We start from the raw sequence: 23,838 nt of genomic DNA on the forward strand, positions 1-23,838 counted from the left end.
CTACTATAATACTGCCGCCTGTGTACAAGAATATAACTACTATAATACTGCCCCCTATGTACAAGAATATAACTACTATAATACTGCTCCCATGTACAAGAATATAACTACTATAATACTGTCACCTATATACAAGAATATAACTACTATAATACTGCCACTATGTACAAGAATATAACTACTATAATATTGCTCCTATGTACAAGAATATAACTACTATAATACTGCCCCTTATGTACAAGAATATAACTACTATAATACTGCTCCTATGTACAAGAATATAACTACTATAATACTGATCCTATGTACAAGAATATAACTACTATAATACTGCTCCTATGTACAAGAATATAACTACTGTAATACTGCTCCTATGTACAAGAATATAACTACTATACTGTCACCTATATACAAGAATATAACTACTATAATACTGCTCCTATGTACAAGAATATAACTACTATAATACTGCTCCTATGTACAAGAATATAACTATTATAATGCTGCTCCTATGTACTAGAATATAACTACTAGAATACTGCCCCTATGTACAAGAATATAACTACTATAATACTGCCCCTATGTACAAGAATATAACTGCTATAATACTGCTCCTATGTACAAGAATATAACTACTATAATACTGCCCCTATGTATAAGAATATAACTATTATAATGCTGCTCCTATGTACTAGAATATTACTACTATAATACTGCCCCTATGTACAAGAATATAACTACTATAATACTGCTCCTATGTACAAGAATATAACTACTATAATACTGTCACCTATATACAAGAATATAACTACTATAATACTGCTCCTATGTACAAGAATATAACTACTATAATACTGCCCCCTATGTACAAGAATATAACTACTACAATACTGCCCTCTATGTACAAGAATATAACTACTATAATACTGCCCCTATGTACAAGAATATAACTACTATAATACTGCCCCCTATGTACAAGAATATAACTAATATAATACTGCCCCCTATGTACAAGAATATAACTACTATAATACCGCTCCTATGTACAAGAATATAACTACTATAATACTGCCCCTATGTACAAGAATATAACTACTATAATACTGCTCCTATGTACGAGAATATAACTACTATAATACTGCCCCTATGTACAAGAATATAACTACTATAATACTGCCCCCTGTGTACAAGAATATAACTACTATAATACTGCCCCCTATGTACAAGAATATAACTACTATAATACTGCTCCCATGTACAAGAATATAACTACTATAATACTGTCACCTATATACAAGAATATAACTACTATAATACTGCCACTATGTACAAGAATATAACTACTATAATATTGCTCCTATGTACAAGAATATAACTACTATAATACTGCCCCTTATGTACAAGAATATAACTACTATAATACTGCTCCTATGTACAAGAATATAACTACTATAATACTGCTCCTATGTACAAGAATATAACTACTATAATACTGCTCCTATGTACAAGAATATAACTACTATAATACTGCCCCTATGTACAAGAATATAACTATTATAATGCTGCTCCTATGTACTAGAATATTACTACTATAATACTGCCCCTATGTACAAGAATATAACTACTATAATACTGCTCCTATGTACAAGAATATAACTACTATAATACTGCTCCTATGTACAAGAATATAACTACTATAATACTGCCCCCTCTGTACAAGAATATAACTACTACAATACTGCCCTCTATGTACAAAAATATAACTACTATAATACTGCCCCCTATGTACAAGAATATAACTAATATAATACTGCCCCCTATGTACAAGAATATAACTACTATAATACTGCTCCTATGTACAAGAATATAACTACTATAATACTGCTCCTATGTACAAGAATATAACTACTATAATACTGCCCCTATGTACAAGAATATAACTACTATAATACTGATCCTATGTACAAGAATATAACTACTATAATACTGTCCATATGTACAAGAATATAACTACTATAATACTGCCCCCTATGTACAAGAATATAACTACTATAATACTGATCCTATGTACAAGAATATAACTTCTATAATACTGCTCCTATGTACAAGAATATAGCTACTATAATACTGCCCCTTATGTACAAGAATATAACTACTATAATACTGTCACCTATATACAAGAATATAACTACTATAATACTGCTCCTATGTACAAGAATATAACTACTATAATACTGCTCCTATGTACAAGAATATAACTACTATAATACTGTCACCTATATACAAAAATATAACTACTATAATACTGCTCCTATGTACAAGAATATAACTACTATAATACTGCTCCTATGTACAAGAATATAACTATTATAATGCTGCTCCTATGTACTAGAATATAACTACTAGAATACTGCCCCTATGTATAAGAATATAACTATTATAATGCTGCTCCTATGTACTAGAATATTACTACTATAATACTGCCCCTATGTACAAGAATATAACTACTATAATACTGCTCCTATGTACAAGAATATAACTACTATAATACTGTCACCTATATACAAGAATATAACTACTATAATACTGCTCCTATGTACAAGAATATAACTACTATAATACTGCCCCCTATGTACAAGAATATAACTACTACAATACTGCCCTCTATGTACAAGAATATAACTACTATAATACTGCCCCTATGTACAAGAATATAACTACTATAATACTGCCCCCTATGTACAAGAATATAACTAATATAATACTGCCCCCTATGTACAAGAATATAACTACTATAATACTGCTCCTATGTACAAGAATATAACTACTATACTACTGCCCCTATGTACAAGAATATAACTACTATAATACTGCTCCTATGTACGAGAATATAACTACTATAATACTGCCCCTATGTACAAGAATATAACTACTATAATACTGCCCCCTGTGTACAAGAATATAACTACTATAATACTGCCCCCTATGTACAAGAATATAACTACTATAATACTGCTCCCATGTACAAGAATATAACTACTATAATACTGTCACCTATATACAAGAATATAACTACTATAATACTGCCACTATGTACAAGAATATAACTACTATAATATTGCTCCTATGTACAAGAATATAACTACTATAATACTGCCCCTTATGTACAAGAATATAACTACTATAATACTGCTCCTATGTACAAGAATATAACTACTATAATACTGATCCTATGTACAAGAATATAACTACTATAATACTGCTCCTATGTACAAGAATATAACTACTATAATACTGCTCCTATGTACAAGAATATAACTACTATACTGTCACCTATATACAAGAATATAACTACTATAATACTGCTCCTTTGTACAAGAATATAACTACTATAATACTGCTCCTATGTATAAGAATATAACTATTATAATGCTGCTCCTATGTACTAGAATATAACTACTAGAATACTGCCCCTATGTACAAGAATATAACTACTATAATACTGCCCCTATGTACACGAATATAACTGCTATAATACTGCTCCTATGTACAAGAATATAACTACTATAATACTGCCCCTATGTACAAGAATATAACTATTATAATGCTGCTCCTATGTACTAGAATATTACTACTATAATACTGCCCCTATGTACAAGAATATAACTACTATAATACTGCTCCTATGTACAAGAATATAACTACTATAATACTGTCACCTATATACAAGAATATAACTACTATAATACTGCTCCTATGTACAAGAATATAACTACTATAATACTGCCCCCTATGTACAAGAATATAACTACTACAATACTGCCCTCTATGTACAAGAATATAACTACTATAATACTGCCCCTATGTACAAGAATATAACTACTATAATACTGCCCCCTATGTACAAGAATATAACTAATATAATACTGCCCCCTATGTACAAGAATATAACTACTATAATACTGCTCCTATGTATAAGAATATAACTACTATAATACTGCCCCTATGTACAAGAATATAACTACTATAATACTGCTCCTATGTACGAGAATATAACTACTATAATACTGCCCCTATGTACAAGAATATAACTACTATAATACTGCCCCCTGTGTACAAGAATATAACTACTATAATACTGCCCCCTATGTACAAGAATATAACTACTATAATACTGCTCCCATGTACAAGAATATAACTACTATAATACTGTCACCTATATACAAGAATATAACTACTATAATACTGCCACTATGTACAAGAATATAACTACTATAATATTGCTCCTATGTACAAGAATATAACTACTATAATACTGCCCCTTATGTACAAGAATATAACTACTATAATACTGCTCCTATGTACAAGAATATAACTACTATAATACTGCTCCTATGTACAAGAATATAATTACTAGAATACTGCTCCTATGTACAAGAATATAACTACTATAATACTGCCCCTATGTACAAGAATATAACTATTATAATGGTGCTCCTATGTACTAGAATATTACTACCATAATACTGCCCCTATGTACAAGAATATAACTACTATAATACTGCTCCTATGTACAAGAATATAACTACTATAATACTGCTCCTATGTACAAGAATATAACTACTATAATACTGCCCCCTCTGTACAAGAATATAACTACTACAATACTGCCCTCTATGTACAAGAATATAACTACTATAATACTGCCCCCTATGTACAAGAATATAACTAATATAATACTGCCCCCTATGTACAAGAATATAACTACTATAATACTGCTCCTATGTACAAGAATATAACTACTATAATACTGCCCCTATGTACAAGAATATAACTACTATAATACTGTCCATATGTACAAGAATATAACTACTATAATACTGCCCCCTATGTACAAGAATATAACTACTATAATACTGATCCTATGTACAAGAATATAACTTCTATAATACTGCTCCTATGTACAAGAATATAGCTACTATAATACTGCCCCTTATGTACAAGAATATAACTACTATAATACTGCCCCCTATGTACAAGAATATAACTACTATAATACTGCTCCTATGTACAAGAATATAACTACTATAATACTGCTCCTATGTACAAGAATATAACTACTATAATACTGTCACCTATATACAAGAATATAACTACTATAATACTGCTCCTATGTACAAGAATATAACTACTATAATACTGCCCCTATTTACAAGAATATAACTATTATAATGCTGCTCTTATGTACTAGAATATAACTACTATAGTACTGCCCCTATGTACAAGAATATAACTACGATAATACTGCCTCCTATGTACAAGAATATAACTACTATAATACTGCCCTCTATGTACAAGAATATAACTGCTATAATACTGCCCCTATGTACAAGAATATAACTACTAGAATACTGCCCCCTATGTACAAGAATATAACTACTATAATACTGCCCCAATGTACAAGAATATAACTGCTATAATACTGCTCATATGTACAAGAATATAACTACTATAATACTGCTCCTATGTACAAGAATATAACTACTATAATACTGCCCCTATGTACAAGAATATATCTACTATAATACTGCCCCTATGTACAAGAATATAACTACTATAATACTGCCCCCTATGTACAAGAATATAACTACTATAATACTGCTCCCTATATACAAGACTATAACTACTAAAATACTGCCCCCTATGTACAAGAATATAACTACTATAATATATATTTCTACCCCTTCTATCTTGAGGATAACCATCAGTTTATCATGCATCCAATATATGCAAAAAACCTTAATTGTCCGTCTTGTGACCCCTCATGAACGGCACTGACCTCCGGCCAGTGACTCTGGGCTACTCAGTTAGTAAACATGGCGACAGCAGCAATGGTCAGATCAGGGAGAGATGAATGACTGCACTGGTGGCGAGTACAGCTGATGATCAGTCACTGCCGACAGCTAATGATCCCGGGTAATTGAGACGTGGCACCTGGAGCCTTAAAGGGAGGCGGGTGCTTTTTATTGCATTTTAGAACCCGTTTTAATTTTGGTATCTGATTATAATCATATCTTTACATCTGTAATGTACCCGTCGGTGCTGATGGCATTAATTGTGCAGGTGACCTGGGTTAGTGACAGGTGGGTTATATCACCGCCTTTCTCGGACGCTGTGACCGTGGGTGTATTGACCCTCCTCTTCCCCCAGTCATCCGCGTGTTTTACAATTTAAGACCTTGTGGACATCAGAGTTGCTAGTACCGAGGTACACTGAGTGGTTGGCACTTTAAATGCCACCATATATTACTTGTGCTGCCATATTATGGAGTAATTCTACAATGGCACCTACCATTCATATTATTTACCTTTACACCAGCGACCTGCATTGAGACTTTGGGGATCATGGTTCTTCTTCAGCCTCATCCCTTTATGACAAGTATTCTCCGAAGAGACAAGATAAGGAAAAAGGGTGTTCTTAATAATGCCACTGAGACATCCGGGGATCAGGTGCCCCTGTCCTGGAAGGGCCGGACATTAATCTCAGCTGTTCCCAGTCCCAACAATTAAAGGATTTGTCCAAAAGCAGCATTGTGGTTAGGTGATAAATGTATAATTGCTGTGGCTCCTATTGTTTGCAAGTACGGGGGTCCCTTGGCCAGAAGTGGTAATTTTTGCATGCTAGTTCCAATCTATGTGAATGACTATGAGCGCTGTACATACCCGTCAGTCCTACAGACAGTGGATGGGAGTGGTAGTGTGCATGCACCATCAGGGTTGCCACGTTGGGCTATGGGCTGTACCTGTTTAAGATCTTTAGTAAATAGTGGTAATTTTTTCCCTGCAGCAGTTTTGTGGGCGCTGACTGGTCACTGACTATATCGCTGTAGGACGCGGTATGAGAAGCATTTAACACACAATAGAGGAATAAAGGTGAGATGACAATAGTCTATTCACTGCAGTAAGTGGCGGCTCAGGTTACCCGGCCTCCATACATGTTCTGATCGCTTTCATCTTCTAAAGACTCTTCTGTAGTGCACTGTACTAGCAGCTGATTTATGTTACCAAAGCTGGACTATCGCTGCCTCTTACCTACAAGTTCTCAATTATCTGTGATCTAATAGATGAGGACTTTCCTGAGTGTGGTCAAAGTTAGAAGAGACCCTGCTCCTGACTTAAAAAAGAGCAGTGGAGTCCGGGAGGTCACTGCAGCAACATTAGTATCATTGGCACGATTGTGATCGGCATAATCATGGCCATCATTCATGATCTGTGACCAAGTTCCATGGGATCAGCACAATGGTGATCGACATGATTGTGATCAGTACAATGGTGATCAGCACGATTGTGATCAGTACAATGGTGATCGGCATGATTGTGATCAGCATAATCATGGTCACTGTTCATGATCTATAACCAAGTTCCATGTGATCGGCCGGATAGTGATCGGCATAATCATGGTCATCGTTCATGATCTGTGACCAAGATCCATGTGAGCAGCACGATGGTGATCGGCACATTTGTGGTCAGTACGATGGTGATCAGCACGATTGTGATCAGCATAATCATGGTCATTGTTCATTATCTGTGATGGTGATCGGCACATTTGTGGTCAGTACGATGGTGATCAGCACGATTGTGATCAGCATAATCATGGTCATTGTTCATTATCTGTGACCAAGATCCATGTGATCGGCAGGATGGTGATCTGCATAATCATGATTATCGGTTATTATCTGTGACCAAGATCCATGTGATCGGCAGGATGGTGATTTGCATAATCATGGTCATCGTTCATGATCTGTGACCAAGATCCATGTGATTGGCAGGATGGTGATCTGCATAATCATGGTCATCATTCATGATCTGTGACCAAGATCCATGTGATTGGCAGGATGGTGATCTGCATAATCATGGTCATCATTCATGATCTGTGACCAAGATCCATGTGATTGGCAGGATGGTGATCTGCATAATCATGGTCATCATTCATGATCTGTGACCAAGATCCATGTGATTGGCAGGATGGTGATCTGCATAATCATGGTCATCATTCATGATCTGTGACCAAGATCCATGTGATCAGCAGGATGGTGATCTGCATAATCATGGTCATCGTTCATGATCTGTGACCAAGATCCATGTGATTGGCAGGATGGTGATCTGCATAATCATGGTCATCATTCATGATCTGTGACCAAGATCCATGTGATTGGCAGGATGGTGATCTGCATAATCATGGTCATCATTCATGATCTGTGACCAAGATCCATGTGATCAGCAGGATGGTGATCTGCATAATCATGGTCATCGTTCATGATCTGTGACCAAGATCCATGTGATCGGCAGGATGGTGATCTGCATAATCATGGTCATCGTTCATGATACTGACTGCTATGGGCACCATTCCTTTAGTTGTATTCCCACTCTCAAGTCGCGCAGTATCCTCTATATAGTTTCAGCATTTAGTCCTATATACTGCTATGTCAATCCATCGATCTGAGTAAGGTCTAAACTGAGACCGAAACATCTTATATGTTCACTGTGGATTGCAAATAAATCATCTTTGTTCTACATCATCTGAGTGCCAAGTTCTTCATAGATATCGTTCATGATCTGTTATTAAGTTCCATGTGATCGGTAGGATGGTGATCGGCACGATAGTGATCGGCATAATCATGGTCATCTTTCATGATCTGTGACCAAGATCCATGTGATTGGTCATGTTGGATTCTTTTCATTTTAAACCGTTTTTTTGCCTTTAGGAAGAAGTCCCACAGGCATTGAGTAATTTCTCACCCTTTCTTGTGTCCAGTGGGGTGAGGGTGACTTTCGGTTTTTAGTTATAGTATTGTGTATGGTGGGATCAGTATTGAAGAGTCATCATGAGCTTCTTTTCGTTCTGAGACAAGGTTTTATTACAGAATGGTTTCGATATCCTCCATCACATTCTTCCACTGCTAATTCAGATTTTGGAGCTTCCTGAGCAGCAGAATTTCAGGTATTATCTCCATGATAGATGTCCGAGGTTTAATGAAGCCGTTATAGTCCCAGTTGGTGATAAGCCGGGAATCATCATCTTGTCTAGTCCGGAATGATATAGAAGCGGATGATTGTAGAATTAGCCCTGATAACATCTCTTCATTGCTTGTAAACTTTGAGATTGATATTAGTAACGACCTCGACCGCAGCAGCTTCTGTGTAAGGAGCTCCGCCTTACTCCGCCAGATGCCGCCATTTCTCTTGTAATTAGATATATACATATTGATCCTGAGAGTCACAAAGCCATCTCTAATTAAAATGGAAATTGAATTTAAGGCTGTTGTTTGTCATTTTTGCACCCCTCCTTTATCGCGGTTAAACGCCCAACTATACATAAGACTAATATAGCTTCATCTACGCAGATCGATTTTCCGGTAACTTCATTAAATGGCAGCTGATAACGGAATATTCTGCAGCAGAATTTCATTTCTTGAGACAGCAGAGATTGTCGAGCTCAATACCATAACCAGCGATGCGGGAAATATTTTACCACGTCCCATATTCTATTACTTTATTATATCAGCAGCGACAGCAAGAACAATGAGTATTACTTATGGCTGCATGAAGTGCGGAGTATGAGCCGGGAGGAGTAGACCTTGGTAAAGTTCTCCATACTGTGCTACTTCCACCTTTTATACCGGGCGATTATCCTAATATTGTGTAGGTTGCAATAATTCTCCAGTGTGAACTTGTGCAGTGATCGGCAAGAGTTTGTCGTTGGGCCGATCCTTTGTGTCCGAAATATGATCTGTCAGCATTCTTTTCCCTGTAGACTTTAGCAGGCCAAGATGAATGATCTCAAAAGTGATCGAATTGATGAGAAACCATACGGTTACTGTTACTTAATGCATTTGTTTCACAACACCTAGGACTCAGTATATTGATGATATCGTTGCATGTACAATGATCCCCTTAGCCTCATGTGCTGCGCTTTGACCGCATATTCACCGCAAACTGACCAATGAAAATCTAGTGCACATGAGTGATTTTCCATGCACTTGTCTCTGTTGTTAATGGCAGTGCACAAGGTGCAGTGGACCCAGTCTAGTCTGGAAATTGATGAACTTGACTGGCTCGAGAAATCACATATTCTTGTGAATGCAGCCACACTTTATACTGGCTGGAAGAGTTTATAGAATCATAGAATGGTAGAGTTGGAGGGGACCTCCTGGGTCATCTGGTCCAACCCCCTGCTCAAAGCAGGATTCACTAGATCATCTCAGACAGATGTCTGTCCAGCCTCTGTTTGAAGACTTCCATTGAAGGAGAACTCACCACCTCTCGTGGCAGCCTGTTCCACTCATTAATCACCCTAACTGTCAAAAAGTTTTTTCTAATATCTAATCTGTGTCTCCTCCCATTCAGTTTCATCCCATTGCTTCTAGTCTTTCCTTGTGCAAATGAGAATAAAGATGATCCTTCTACAATGTGATAGCCCTTGAGATATTTGTAGACAGCTATTAAGTCTCCTCTCAGTCTTCTTTTTTGCAAGCTAAACATTCCCAAATCCTGTAACCGTTCCTCATAGGACATGGTTTGCAGACCGGTCACCATTCTGGTCGCTCTTCTCTGAACTTGCTCCAGTTTGTTGATGTCTTTATCCAGTTCTCCAATATAGTTCTTCATCTGGGCGTAGACTTTAGGCACGAGTCATCAGCTCACGCGATCTATGGTCCAAGAGTATTTACCTCCTAAGATGATGATGTAAATGATGTGCTTGTTACAGTTTTCCTGTGACAGATTCATGGCATTTTGCTGGTGCAACGAGGAGCTGATGCCAGTGCACGACGATGAGCTGATGGCGGTGTGTGACAATGAACTGATGGTGGTGCTTGACGATGAGCTGATGGCGGTGCGTGACAATGAGCTGATGGCGGTGCGTGACGATGAGCTGATGGCGGTGCGTGACGATGAGCTGATGGCTGTGCGTGACGATGAGCTGATGGCGATGCCAGCGAGCTACGATAAGCTGATGCCGGCGCGCTACGATGAGCTGATGTCTGCATGCTAGGGTGAGCTGATGCCGGCGCGCTACGATGAGCTGATGCCGGCATGCTAGGATGAGCTGATGCCGGCGCGCTACTATGAGCTGATGTCTGCATGCTAGGATGAGCTGATGCCGGCGCGCTAGGATGAGCTGATGTAAGTGCGCATCTTGACGTTGGTAATGAGATGTAATCATTAGCTCATATACATAGTCCTGATATTACATGTAATCAGAACTTTCTTGATGACTCTGGATGCTTGTGAGTAAATTTTACCTTTTTCAGGTCTGCCACATTACGTGTAACCTGCCAGGTCTGTGCCCTCCGAGGTGACCGGCGCAATTGTCAAGTAACAACGCGAGAGTCCAGTGCAATTGCATTAGAAATCCGTCAGGCCGCCGCACGGTGGAACACAGTAACATTTAATCTGAGACTGGAGAGCAGGTGTTACATTAAAGGTGCCTCAGAGCCCGGGGCCAACTCCTTATGTTACAGGTCACAGTTCATATGAGCAGCAGCTCCGACACTTCACATTCGATAAGACGTCTCCTAGCACAACCTGTGAGATGGGGGTCGGGAGTAAAATCAAAGGAAGAACAAGTTAGAAATCACCGCCGGGTGAATCGCGATGAACATTCCCCGGTGTTTGCAGTGAATATTTCGGGAATGGGCGCACATAAATGCCACATGTGCTGGGAATGGAACCTCCAAATCCAACAGTTGTAACCCATGCCATGTGCGCCAGCTTGTTTTCCCTGTGTAAAGTGATATTCTTATGACCTGACCGATAAATGGCGCACAACGTATGGGCAGTGTTAACATTTCTGTACGGCTGGTAATGATTGGGGTTTTTACCGAGGCTTATAATGGACTGTGGGACCCGGTGTCTTCTGTAGCTCCCAGTGAGTATACTCCGTGGGGACCACATTGTATGATGCCGAGCGCTCGTTCCTTACATTGGACGTTCACTTGTAAGCGGAACATTTCACAATCCCCTGTTTTATCATCCTTGTATCTCTCATTTCGTGTGACTAATAGATGTATAATATCTCTCCACAGCCCGCTCATCGCTGTCTCCTTTGCCGCTGCTTGTGCTATTCCTGGAATCACCTTACTGACTGTCGCCGTGAACCCGCTGACCGGAGCACTTGGTGCATTCAACATCTTCCTCTACACCTGCTGTTATACCCCAATGAAGAGGCTCAGCATTGCCAACACCTGGGTGGGATCTGTGGTGGGTGCTATCCCACCAATCATGGGCTGGACTGCAGCGACTGGCAGCCTGGATGCTGGTGAGCGATGTCATAATATAGATTAAGAATTGGACGTTACTATGGAAGACTCTACTACTATGTGCTATGTGTTCTACTCCAATCACATCCAGAGCTGCGTTTAGGGTCTTTGTGGTCTCCTGGCAGTAATCCGGCTGCATTGGTTTACAACATCACCATGTTGGCACCTCGTAGGAAATCTAGTGACTAAAACTCCCATGTTCTAGGTTTATTCTTATTGCAAAATGCTAATTCTAGATCTGGTTCTGGCTGTGATTGGAGACCTGACAAGATGACATTAACTAAATCTCCAGCTTTTATAAAACTACAAATTCCAGCCTGCCCATTTTGCAGCTGTCAGGGTACAGTAAAGAGGTGTTGTATGGCCAGACCGCTCCAGAGAAGGAGCCCAAAATCATCCCTCACGATGACCTCAGTAGGGACACGGCTGTGGTCACTGTGACTTCTTCATGGACAGATATGACCTAGTAATTCTCATTACTGCTCATCCAGTAATTCTCCAGACCCCCTCCTGTGTGGCTGTGCTCCCTGAGGGGCTAATTGTGCAGCTACTAATTTCTAAGAAAGAACTTTAATTGTGTAGGTGGACAGTCAGGGATGCTCCTCATATCCTATACGGCAGGTAGAGGCCCCTAATGAGTGCACATATTCACCAGTCCCCACTACACATATATACCTTGTATCCGCACATTCGTAGCATATACTAATCAGCAGACTTTGGAGATCCGAGGTCTCGGGGGCACCTTAATCAGTGGCATTGTGCTCCGACCTCCTGTCAATAGTCCAATCAGACCCTGCGAGTGAGTGCAGCACTTCACTTTAATAGGAACCACGTAACAGTAATTGTATGTAGCAGTAATAATACTGGGACCCTTCCTTTATTATAGTCTGTGTATGGACTTTAGATTTGTCTCCCATAGAGCTTGTTGTATGGCTTCTACTTCAATCATCACTCTGTCTGGTGAGAAAGAATGGGGGCTCCTCATTTACCACCTGCTCTGTAGGTAGCATTGGGAGATGCACAGGTTTCTCTGGCCGATGTGGTCAACAGGAGCATTGAAGCACATTAAGAGTATGATGCCGGACAGGGACCCTCTCGCCGGCTGCACTTACTGGCTGCACCCAGTGCCGGATAGCCTACGGCATGAGCGGAGAAGGCCGAATGCCATTAAGAAGCATGTTCTATAGTCATCCACTTGGCAGGTGACTGGTTGTGTCCCAATGACCGGAGATGGTCCAGTATTCAGAGCTGAGAAGTGGTCATCCACAAGCAGGAAATCGCATATGTTCCCTGTTTTGGTGTCATGAACCTTTTTCTGCACCCCCCAGGAACATGTGCCACCACGCTCGGTCACATCCATCTCTCCCCCACCTTTCCATGCGACACTTTAAAACTCTCAGCTGTCACTCCCCGGCAGCGCCTCGTAGCTGTCACCCCACTTCTAAACACTGACGTGATGCCGGGGACCCTTAGCAGGCGAGCCCTTCCTGTGGGGTTACTTTGATTTGTTTAGGTAACAAAGAAACAAACATCCTCAGCTCGATGAATGATGGAGCCCCTTCGTCGTATCATTTATTTTCTCAGCTCCTCGCAGCGATTGGGACCCAGCCCTGTGTTTACTCGCAGCGGCGTTCGAGGCCTCTTCTACAGACTGTTTAAATAACATGTTCTGAGTGCCGAGCCCTCGGGCGGGGGGTTGTATTAATTAGACTCGCAGACTAGAGTCGCTGCGAAAAAAGCAATTGTGCTGCCGGCTGGAAGAAGAGATCTATTGTTCTGGTATTGACCGCTTTCCATATATTGGAAGCTATTGGTTTTATATGGATTTTGTACGGTCCACAATGGTCGTACACGGCCTAATACCATGATCGGGGTGAGATAACTGGTGCTTTTCTAATCAGGAGGCCAGCGGTGTAATATATACTGCTTATTGCAAAATCCGGGTAAGGGGGGACCAGGACCACAGACTTAGAAATGTCACATACTGTCATGGTCGAAAGTGTTGTCATCCCTGAAATCATTCCAGAAAATTAAGTATTTCTGCTAGAAAATTATTGCAATTACACATTTTTTATACACATGTTTATTTCCTTTGTGTGTATTGGACAACACTAAAAAAAACAGAGAAAAAAAGGCAAATTGGACATAATTTCACACAAAACTCCCAAAATGGGCAGGACAAAATTTTTGGCACCTTTCCAAAATTGTGGATAAGCAACTTTGTTTCAAGCAAGTTAATTTATTTCAATTCTTCAATACAAAAAGTGAAACTCATATATTATATAGAGTCATTACAAACAGAGTGATCTATTTCAAGTGTTTATTTCTGTTAATGTTGATGATTATGGCTTACAGCCAATGAAAACACAAAAGTCATTAACTCAGTAAATTAAAATAATTAACAAAAAACACCTGCAAAGGCTTCATAAGCGTTTAAAAAGGTCCCTTAGTCTGTTTCAGTAGGCTCCACAATCATGGGGAAGACTGCTGACTTGACAGATGTCCAGAAGGCAGTCATTGACACTAAGTAAATGCAAAGTAAATTTTGCATTTCATTTGGAAATCAATGTCCCAGAGTCTGGAGGAAGAGTGGAGAGGCCACAATCCAAGCTGGTTGAGGTCTAGTATGAAGTTTCCACAATCAGTGATGGTTTTGGGAGCCATGTCATCTGCTGGTGTAGGTTCACTGTGTTTTATCAAGACCAAAGTCAGCGCAGCCATCTACCAGGAAATTTTAGAGCACTTCATGCTTCCCTCTGCCGACAAGCTTTTTGGAGATGGAAATTTCATTCTCCAGCAGGACTTGGCACCTGTCCACACTGCCAAAAGTACCAATACCTGGTTTACAAGCAACAGTATCACTGTGCTAGATTGTCCAGCAAACTGCCTGACCTTAACCCCATAGAGAATCTATGTGGTATTGTCAAGAGGAAGATGAGAGACACCAGACCCAACAATGCAGACGAGCTGAAGGCTGCTATCACAGCAACCTGGGCTTCCATAACACCTCAGCAGTGCCACAGGCTGATCGCCTCCATGCCACGCCGCATTGATGCAGTATTTGATGCAGAACGAGCCCTGACCAAGTATTGAGTGCATTTACTGAACATACATTTCAGTAGGCCAACATTTCGGATTTTAAAATAATTTTTCAAGCTGTTGTTATAAAGTATTCTAATTTACTGAGATAATGACTTTTGTGATGATTCTATATGAGTTTCACTTTTTGTATTGAAGAACTGAAATAAATTAACTTTTTGATGATATTCTAATTTAGTGAGATGCACCTGTACTAATGTGGCCAATCATTATCCAAGAGCAGGTTTCGGGTACTGTGGGGCCGGGATCAGGGCTAAGATCACAGACACAGAACCATTATCACACATACACGTAATGATTGATTTGAGGTACTACGGGACCAGGACCACGGACATAGAAGCATTATCGCATGTGTATATGGAAATTGTTTGTAGTTTGTATAACTTCCAAGACAACGATCTGGGTAATATCATCTGTAGTCTGGGGCTGATTGAGAGCATTTGTTACTTTATTGTGGTCCGTTTAGGTTTTAGAGCAGATTACAGGTACTGCGGTACCAGGACCACAGACAAATGCAAATTACCTGTTTCCAGTTTGTTGATGATCTCCTTTATCTTGTAGGGGCCCTGCTGATGGGTGCCATCCTTTACTCCTGGCAGTTCCCTCACTTCAATGCCTTGAGCTGGAACCTGCGTGAAGACTACTCCAGAGGAGGCTATCGAATGATGTCCGTCACGCATCCAGACATGTGTCGCCGCGTGGCCCTGCATCACTGCCTTGGGCTCATAGGACTGTCCACTGCAGCGCCTGTCCTGGACGTCACCACATGGAACTTCCCCATCATCTCCCTCCCCATTAACCTGTATATTTCTTACTTGGGCTACAAGTTCTACCGGGACGCAGATCGCAACAGTGCCAGAAAGCTTTTCTTCTGCAGTCTCTGGCATCTCCCCACTCTTCTGCTTCTTATGTTGACCTGCAAAAAGTCTGTTGTGGGAAAAAAAGAGAAATCAGAGGTCGTCCAAGACCCAAGCTGAGAATGGAGAATTTTCTAGAAGAGCACACAATGATCAGACTTTACTGTAAACTCATTTACAAAGAGATGAATTTTCTCTGGTGTCCACAACCGATTGATTTTGAGGACACCAGTCTTACCTCATATAATAGGATCGGCCATAGGAAGGGACGTGCATTATAAAGTGCTCTTTATAAGTTATTGACCCCATCACTCCCTGCAAAATCATTTAGATAGCCATTTAAATTTGGGAACTCCTTCCACCATATGTGCTCTGTGAGAACTCAGCAAGCAATATTGTTGGCTCTTCGATGTACGAGAAATCTGGCCATAATACAAGAAAGTGGCATCCACATGACTCATGTATTCTCATTTCTACTGGATGGCGCCACCATTAGACTGTAATCCATTGTTCTGTACAGTTCAGGTCAAGGGGATAAGACAATCTCTAGATGGAAGAGCTAATATTTATTTTTCATTTTCTGAGGTCAGGAGATGGTGTACGACACAGTTACCATACTACGGGAGACTTTGTTCAAAAGGTCATCCATGGTTTCACTTCTAGTCTAGTTGTCCGTATCCAGGCTCCCAACATAAATGTTGTTTAAGGCCAAAGATGCTGCCAGATACTTCTGGCACAGCTTATTATCAAGGAAGCAAAAGTTAAAAGGTTAATTTCAATGGGATCCATTAGGAATATGCCAGTGTCTATGAGGAGCTTTAAAGGGGATGTCCAGTGGGTAATAAAATAATTTTTAAAGGGTTCAGATTGGATAGAGAACCTCAACTTTTCCCAAAGCTCCCATTCTAAGGTTTACCTGGTCTCCACTGCTTTCTACTTCCCTATCCTATCTTGACAAAGCAGAAAGCACCCTGGGCTGAGTTGGGTCAACGCTGCGGCCAGTGATTGGCTGAGCAGCAATTTCTGGTGTGTAGAGATGAGACCAATGGTTTAAGCTCTGAAATAGGTGCTGAGGGTGAAAATGTCAAGGTGAGTACCAAGTGTTAGAAATGGCTGTGTACTGCCAACAAATGGCTTCATAAATAGGAACGTCGATGCGGCAGTGTCCCCTCCATCACTGCACCCCAAGACCACCTTTGGGAAGAAGCTGAAACGATCAGTGTATAAACCCTTTAGCTTGTCTATCACCTCCCCAAGAAATGGTGGATGGCATCGTCATCCAGATATAATAAGGGAAATTAAATCATGCAAGAATGGTCATATCAATGATCTGGCATCACTTCCAGTCCTAGATTTTTGGTTGTACTTCCCTACCCTACAAGGCATCTCAGCCGCCGCATCCACCTTTATTCTATTATCTGAATTTGCCTTATGTTTCCATGTTTTCTGCTTCGGCCTATGGGGCTCCGTACTTGAAGACACAATCTCTGATACTGTAATGTAAGATATCGCTCTGTTTATGATCTCTTTTTGCGTTTTTCATTAAAAAAAATGGAAAACTCCTAATCCCTTTCCTGTTTTTTGTGGTTTTCACTTGAATCCAATTTTCCGGAAGACACAATTACTATGGGATCATGTTCTACCATAGTGATCACAGGACACATCTCCATTAGGTCCTATATATATAGGATGTGAGGTATTGGCTCGTGACACAATAAATTCAAGGCCTTTAATTTACCAGTGAGCAAAGTCTGTGTAAAACCCCCTCAGGTCATCAAATTAAGAGCCATGCGTCTACACACATTCGTGAATCCAGCCTGCGCTTGTGCCAGAGAACCTCAATATGATCGCCAGCTCCCTAGCTGTGGAGCCAGGAAAAGTCAGCCATGTGTACCTTGTAGCTGTGCTAATGGAGGGCAGGGATGGCAGGTAACTCACCCAGAGCCCTCAATAACACTATCTCGTTGGTGATGCTTGTGAAATGGCACTTGATTATTTTTCCATTTTTATTTTCTTCCCCCACGTGCAAAAATAGTGCAGTGTGCCACAAAAAAAGGGTAAAAGGATGCCATCTATCACAAACCCACTTAGGAGAAGAGTCCCCAACAAACTTTTTCCAGAAGGCCACAGCAATGGTTTGGGATAGGCGTCCTTACCTCCCCAAAGGTCATCTCCCTCCTAACTTCTACCTGTGCTGCTGCCTCAGTTGGTCCTGGTGGTGCAGTATTCTAAGGGAGAGAACGTAGAAGACTAATCAAGAGCTCATCTAGATTTCTAGAACTAACGCTTAAAATAGATTTTCCAAGCTGAACAGGAATTTTTCCAGAATTCCCATGTGTTTCCAGTTCAGTCGGTTGTCAAATGATAGCTCATATGCGATTTGATCCCTGGCGGTCAGGTGTCCATTAGGTTCTCATCTGCTTCTCTCAACAGAAGATTTAGAGGAGCAGGAAACATTGCTAGTCGGCCCATGACCCCAAATCGCATATGAACTGAAGCTGTGACTAGAGGGTAATCCTGACAGTGCGCACATTGCACACTGTCAGGATTTGGCAATCTCCAAATTTATGTTCAATCCCCAAAACCACTATAATCACTTTATAATGAAATGCTTTCTAACTTTCTAATATGCTTTGTTGTTTCAAGTCAAGACCCTTTTTCAAGATCGCTGCTTGCTGTAAGTGAATGGGAACATTCATGTCGCCATCTAAATGGTTATTGTATCCAGTCTAAACAATCCTCTGTAAGCTCTGAAGTCTGACGGATACATTTTACCTGTGCTATTACATTGAAACAAACCATCAGGACAAGAGAGATTCTTGCTGCCACCCACACAATTCTGAAACTACAAGTTCCAGCAGGCCATTAACTCCTTTTACAAATTAATTTATGAAAGTGAGTAGAATTGCATTCCCCGCAATGACAGCTGCTGCCATTCCTAATACTCAGACAACATTTCATGGATCTGAAGATGGAGCCAGAGGAGCGCTGCACGGACGGATGATGTCTGCTCAGCCGGCTGTGCAGTGACCTGCCGCTGCCTCTATTCACCAGTCATAATATATTAATACGGGTGCGTCATTAGTTTTCGTAGATGGTGAAAGGGTCACTTGGATGAGATCCCTCATCTATAAAGTACAACCACCCAATCCTGTAAGTAGTCAGACCAAGGCTTCAGACTTCTAATAAGAAGCCAATTATGTGAGCGCTTCAGGCTGTAGGACCGGGGTAATGCACTTTACACACCTTATAAATACCGTACTGTAATATAACAGCATGAGCGCTGGAGTTCATTCCACAACTTTGTCTGCGGAGCCAACACATATGTGCATTAAAATAATGGGAGTCGTGAGGATGGATATGAATGATGCCAATGGGCACAGTGCCACATGCTATGGTGACATCTCCCAAAATGGGCCAACATGGCACACCAGGTGCCAAATTTATTAAAGCCATGCCCCATTTCTTAATGCATGCAATCTGTGGATATGTACACTAGTCGGGAGACGTTATTAGGAGGAATGTCTAACGTTGCACCTAATATATTTTGCCCCCTTAGTCACTTTGGTGCAACGTTTCCCGAGACGAAAATTACCAGGCCATGCCAGAAATGTAGCCTATGTCACCATCAGAAAGCATGACCTGTATCCTAGTGATGTCATTGATTCCTTCCAGCTCCGACATCAGATATGATGTAGACATTTGTTCTAATATAGGGCTCTTAACTGGTCATTTAGAAATCTGGAGACCCAAATTGAAGATGGGTCATTCTGTGGAAGCAGCATTTATATGGCCACCAGGAGTCGAAGCGTGATGACACTTTAATTACCTGCCGATGACATTACCTCCTCATCCAGCTTGGATATCAGATTTGGACATTTGTTCTTCTTGACCATACATTTAGAAATCTGAAGAGTCAAATAGAGGTAAGGTTGTCCTCTTGAAGCACCAGGAGTTGAAGCTTGAAGACGATTAAACTGCCTGCCGCTGACATTACCTCCTCATTCAGCTCAGATGTACACATTTGTTCTTTATCATACATCTAGAAATGTGAAGAGCCAAATAGAAAATAGATCCTCTAGAAGCACGATTTATATGACCACCAGGAGTCGGAGTAGACTTAAACCCCCTGCCGATTACATCACCTGCATCCTAAAGATGTAATCGACTCCCCTTCCAACTCAGGTGTCAGACATGGCATGGACATTTGTACTTGACTGGAAATTTAAAAAACCTGAAGACCTAAACAGAAGATGGTTAGTCTACTAGGAGCACTGTTTATATGGCCACCAGGATTAAGAGAGGACTCGATGACACAAACCTATCTGCCAATGACATCACCTATATCCTAGTGATGTCATCAACTCCTATTCCAGCTCAGCAGATGATGTTAAGGCTTTTATTCTAGTTTACTGCTCTTGAAACTAGAAGACCCAAAAAGAAGATAGATGATCCACTGGAAGCATCTTTTATATTGGTTCCCGGAGTTGTATCAGACTTTATGACACTTCATTACAAGAATCGGTCTTCTTTTGATATTACACCCCACGGTCATTGCTCTATATATAGAAGAACTTGTATTTTGCTACATGTTAAATGATTAAACTCAGAATAGTCTGGAAAACCACTATCTTCAGATACTTCACTTTGTTTATGCACACATACTATAGCTCTCCACAGAGAAAGAATTGTCCTAGAATCAAGGTTGGCGTGACCCCATTGTCCCGACTATTACACATTAGCGTGTCCCGCTTCCCGTTTATAGAGCTCTCATCACTGGATGTTAACACATCTGCTGACACCAAGCTGAACTCGGTCAGTTCAACTGGCAGGTCGCCCCTCATCCTCCTTGACCTGCCATATAAGACACAAAAGGACTGTCCATTGTAATGTTAATGGCCTGGTGTGGAGACAAGACTCAAACAGATGTGACATGGCTGTTGACGGATGGAGTTCATGTGTTCAGCATACGCCAGGCCCAGCTTGGGGAGGGTGATATAGAGTATCACATCTGTATTATATCCTCAACCTATGGGTCAGTAATCAGAGGATAACCCATCATTAGCAGCATCATTACAGGTGATTAGTGCATTTCACCACTGGGAGAATAGGGGTCTTCTGCACTCCAGTAGCATGCATATGATATTAGGGCTTGTGTCATGCAGCCAATGAAATGTAACATGGTGCTATAGAGTCTAAAACTTATTGCACTGTTAACACAATGTAAAAAAAAAAGATCCCATGTGCCATAGAGGAAAGGTCTGGCAGCTGCTGATGCAGTAACAAACAATGGAAGGGGTGGACTAACTCAATGGTCATGCCTCTCTATGCATCAACCAAAAACCGGAACGTTCTGGGACAGGGTGTTTGATTATGTAAGCTGTTGAGGGTCTTTTATAATTTTTTTTTTGCTTGGCCACCAAAGATCCATGTAGCACCTGTTGCTCATGAAATAAAACTGGTAAAGATTGGAACTTAGAATGAAGATTGGAAATGTCCAGATTGTGATATACGTACTTTCTGTGGTCAATTCTGATCTAAGATCTCGATTTTAAAGAAGTTGGAACAGGAAAAGTTGATTCCAATCAAGAAAATAATTGCGTAGTGGTAGAACTTGGAGAAAGTAATGGAAAATATGAAATACAAGTGGAGAGGAACAACTTTCATTTAAAAAGCTTTCTGTGACTTAAGCAGTGATGGTAGGATCGGTGGAGGTCCAGTTGCCAGCATCATTATAGCTCATGGCCCCATCACCCTTACGGGGTTCAGCACCATAGAGTCTGTGCCTAATATTACAGCTCAGTCCAATTCAACTGAATCTACAGCACCAGGAACAATCGGTACAAAAAATAAAACGCTATGCTGCGTAGACCATAAACTCCCCGGAAAGCAGTTTACTTATTAGCCAGCTGAGCAGCCTAAAGAGGTCTATGGCATTGGACATTCATGTTTATTAAAGACTCCATGCACATTAGATTAATGTCAGCTTAACCCACCAATACTGGCGAGCTCGGTCAACAGTCTAATGTGTATGGAGGCAGATGATGATGATGGCAGATGATGTTGAGGGAGGTAAGGAGCCACCATATCTTGGCATGATAAGCCACCACCAGTGGACTCTGGCAGCTCCTCTCTCATAGAGAACACCAGTGCGCTTGGCACAGAGAGCACTCCTGTGTATGGAGGAGTCGGGAGAGATGGCTGCCGGCCGTACCATCATTTAGCCGATGGCTATCTCCTGTGTCTAAAACTCTTTAGAAATATCTCTTGATGATAAAGTGGCTGCCTAATTATCAGCTGGAATATGTTTGGCAACCTAAACTAGAATTAGAAAAACTGGACTCAGACCCACTTATATTATATCTTTAGATTTTTCTGGATGTATTATGGATAATAAATAGGTCAAGCAGCTAAGATAAGTGGAAAGTCACAAGAATCCTGACCAATTCATTGAGAAGTAGAAAGGATAAAGACCTGCACAAGATATTAAGATATTCTGGAGAAATGTAGACTACAAGGTACCCAGGAGTCAGACCTGACTTGGCGCCACTTTTATGATATCTTAAGAATTCTTCTGGTTTTATGGAAAATATCACTTAATCTTCAGGAGACGTTCATTGTAAGGTGATTTCAATTATAATCTGTGTCCGGATGAAGTTCAGCCGAGGTTAGAGATTCTGCAGCGGGTACAGACGTCTGGGTGGCCTCAGTGATTGCTATTGACGCACAGACCCGGTATTTCTATCACATTTGCTCCGTTCCGTGGCTCATTTTTACCTTTCGTTGAACTCTATACTTAGAGGATAAGGCTCCACACGGAGCTTCCAGGCAGATGTATATAAAACCTCTGCACATAGTGCAAAACTTCTCCTTATCCTCATCTGGCTGGCAGGAGAGAGGTTAATAGGAGCCTGCCTTGTCTGTAATTTCTGGAGTAGTCCATTATATACAGCACCTTTTTCCAACAGCTGTTTCAAGTGTAGAATTTGGCAGATTGGGGAACGCTTAAATTAAAAACAGAGATTTCCTTCTGGAATGACGGGACGGAAAGTCACAAGAAAGAAGGTATATACAGAAAGAGAAGAAAGTGGGATGGCAAATGGATCGGATCCAGCATCTGATGATCCAGAAAGCTGATCCTGAGAAGCAAGAGAGTCTCAATACTGTAGATTAGTGGGGAGTTTTCTATAAGCACCCTCTAGTGGTAGGTGTCTCAAAACTTGTGAGCCTCAGTATTGTCTAATGATGATTGTCATTGACATGACAAGACCACATAGAGTATGGCTAAGGTTATGTGTGCACATTCAGTATTTGATTGCAGAAAATTCTGCAAGGTTTCTGCATCTCTTGGCAGCAAAAACGCATGTTTTTGCCTCGATTTGGTGCGTTTTTTCATGCGTTTTTTTGCGTGCGGTTTGTTATGCATTTTTGTACAGCAGTGAATGATTTTTTGAGGTAAATAAAGATATTTGAAAAAAAGAAACATGGGACATCGCTTTAACCCTTGGATTACCGTCGGACCTGGGGTGAGTATATTGGTTAATTTAAATGATTAAAGAATGT

General features: G+C 40.5%; 1 protein-coding gene across 1 annotated transcript in view; it reads left to right on the forward strand.

Moving 5' to 3' along the window:
* Positions 1-17,841, forward strand: part of COX10 (cytochrome c oxidase assembly factor heme A:farnesyltransferase COX10) — a 101,024-nt gene extending 83,183 nt beyond the window's left edge. Inside the window, exons 6-7 of the mRNA XM_073682427.1 lie at positions 12,086-12,318; positions 15,980-17,841. Coding sequence (XP_073538528.1) covers positions 12,086-12,318; positions 15,980-16,395 — 649 coding nt within the window. The 3' untranslated portion in view covers positions 16,396-17,841. The remainder of the gene's footprint in view (positions 1-12,085; positions 12,319-15,979) is intronic.
* Positions 17,842-23,838: the final 5,997 nt, after the last annotated feature.

Source organism: Phyllobates terribilis, unplaced genomic scaffold (genome assembly GCF_046119375.1).
Source record: "Phyllobates terribilis strain yellow unplaced genomic scaffold, ASM4611937v1 Scaffold_5__5_contigs__length_657084704, whole genome shotgun sequence".
Classification (NCBI taxonomy): Eukaryota; Metazoa; Chordata; class Amphibia; order Anura; family Dendrobatidae; genus Phyllobates; species Phyllobates terribilis.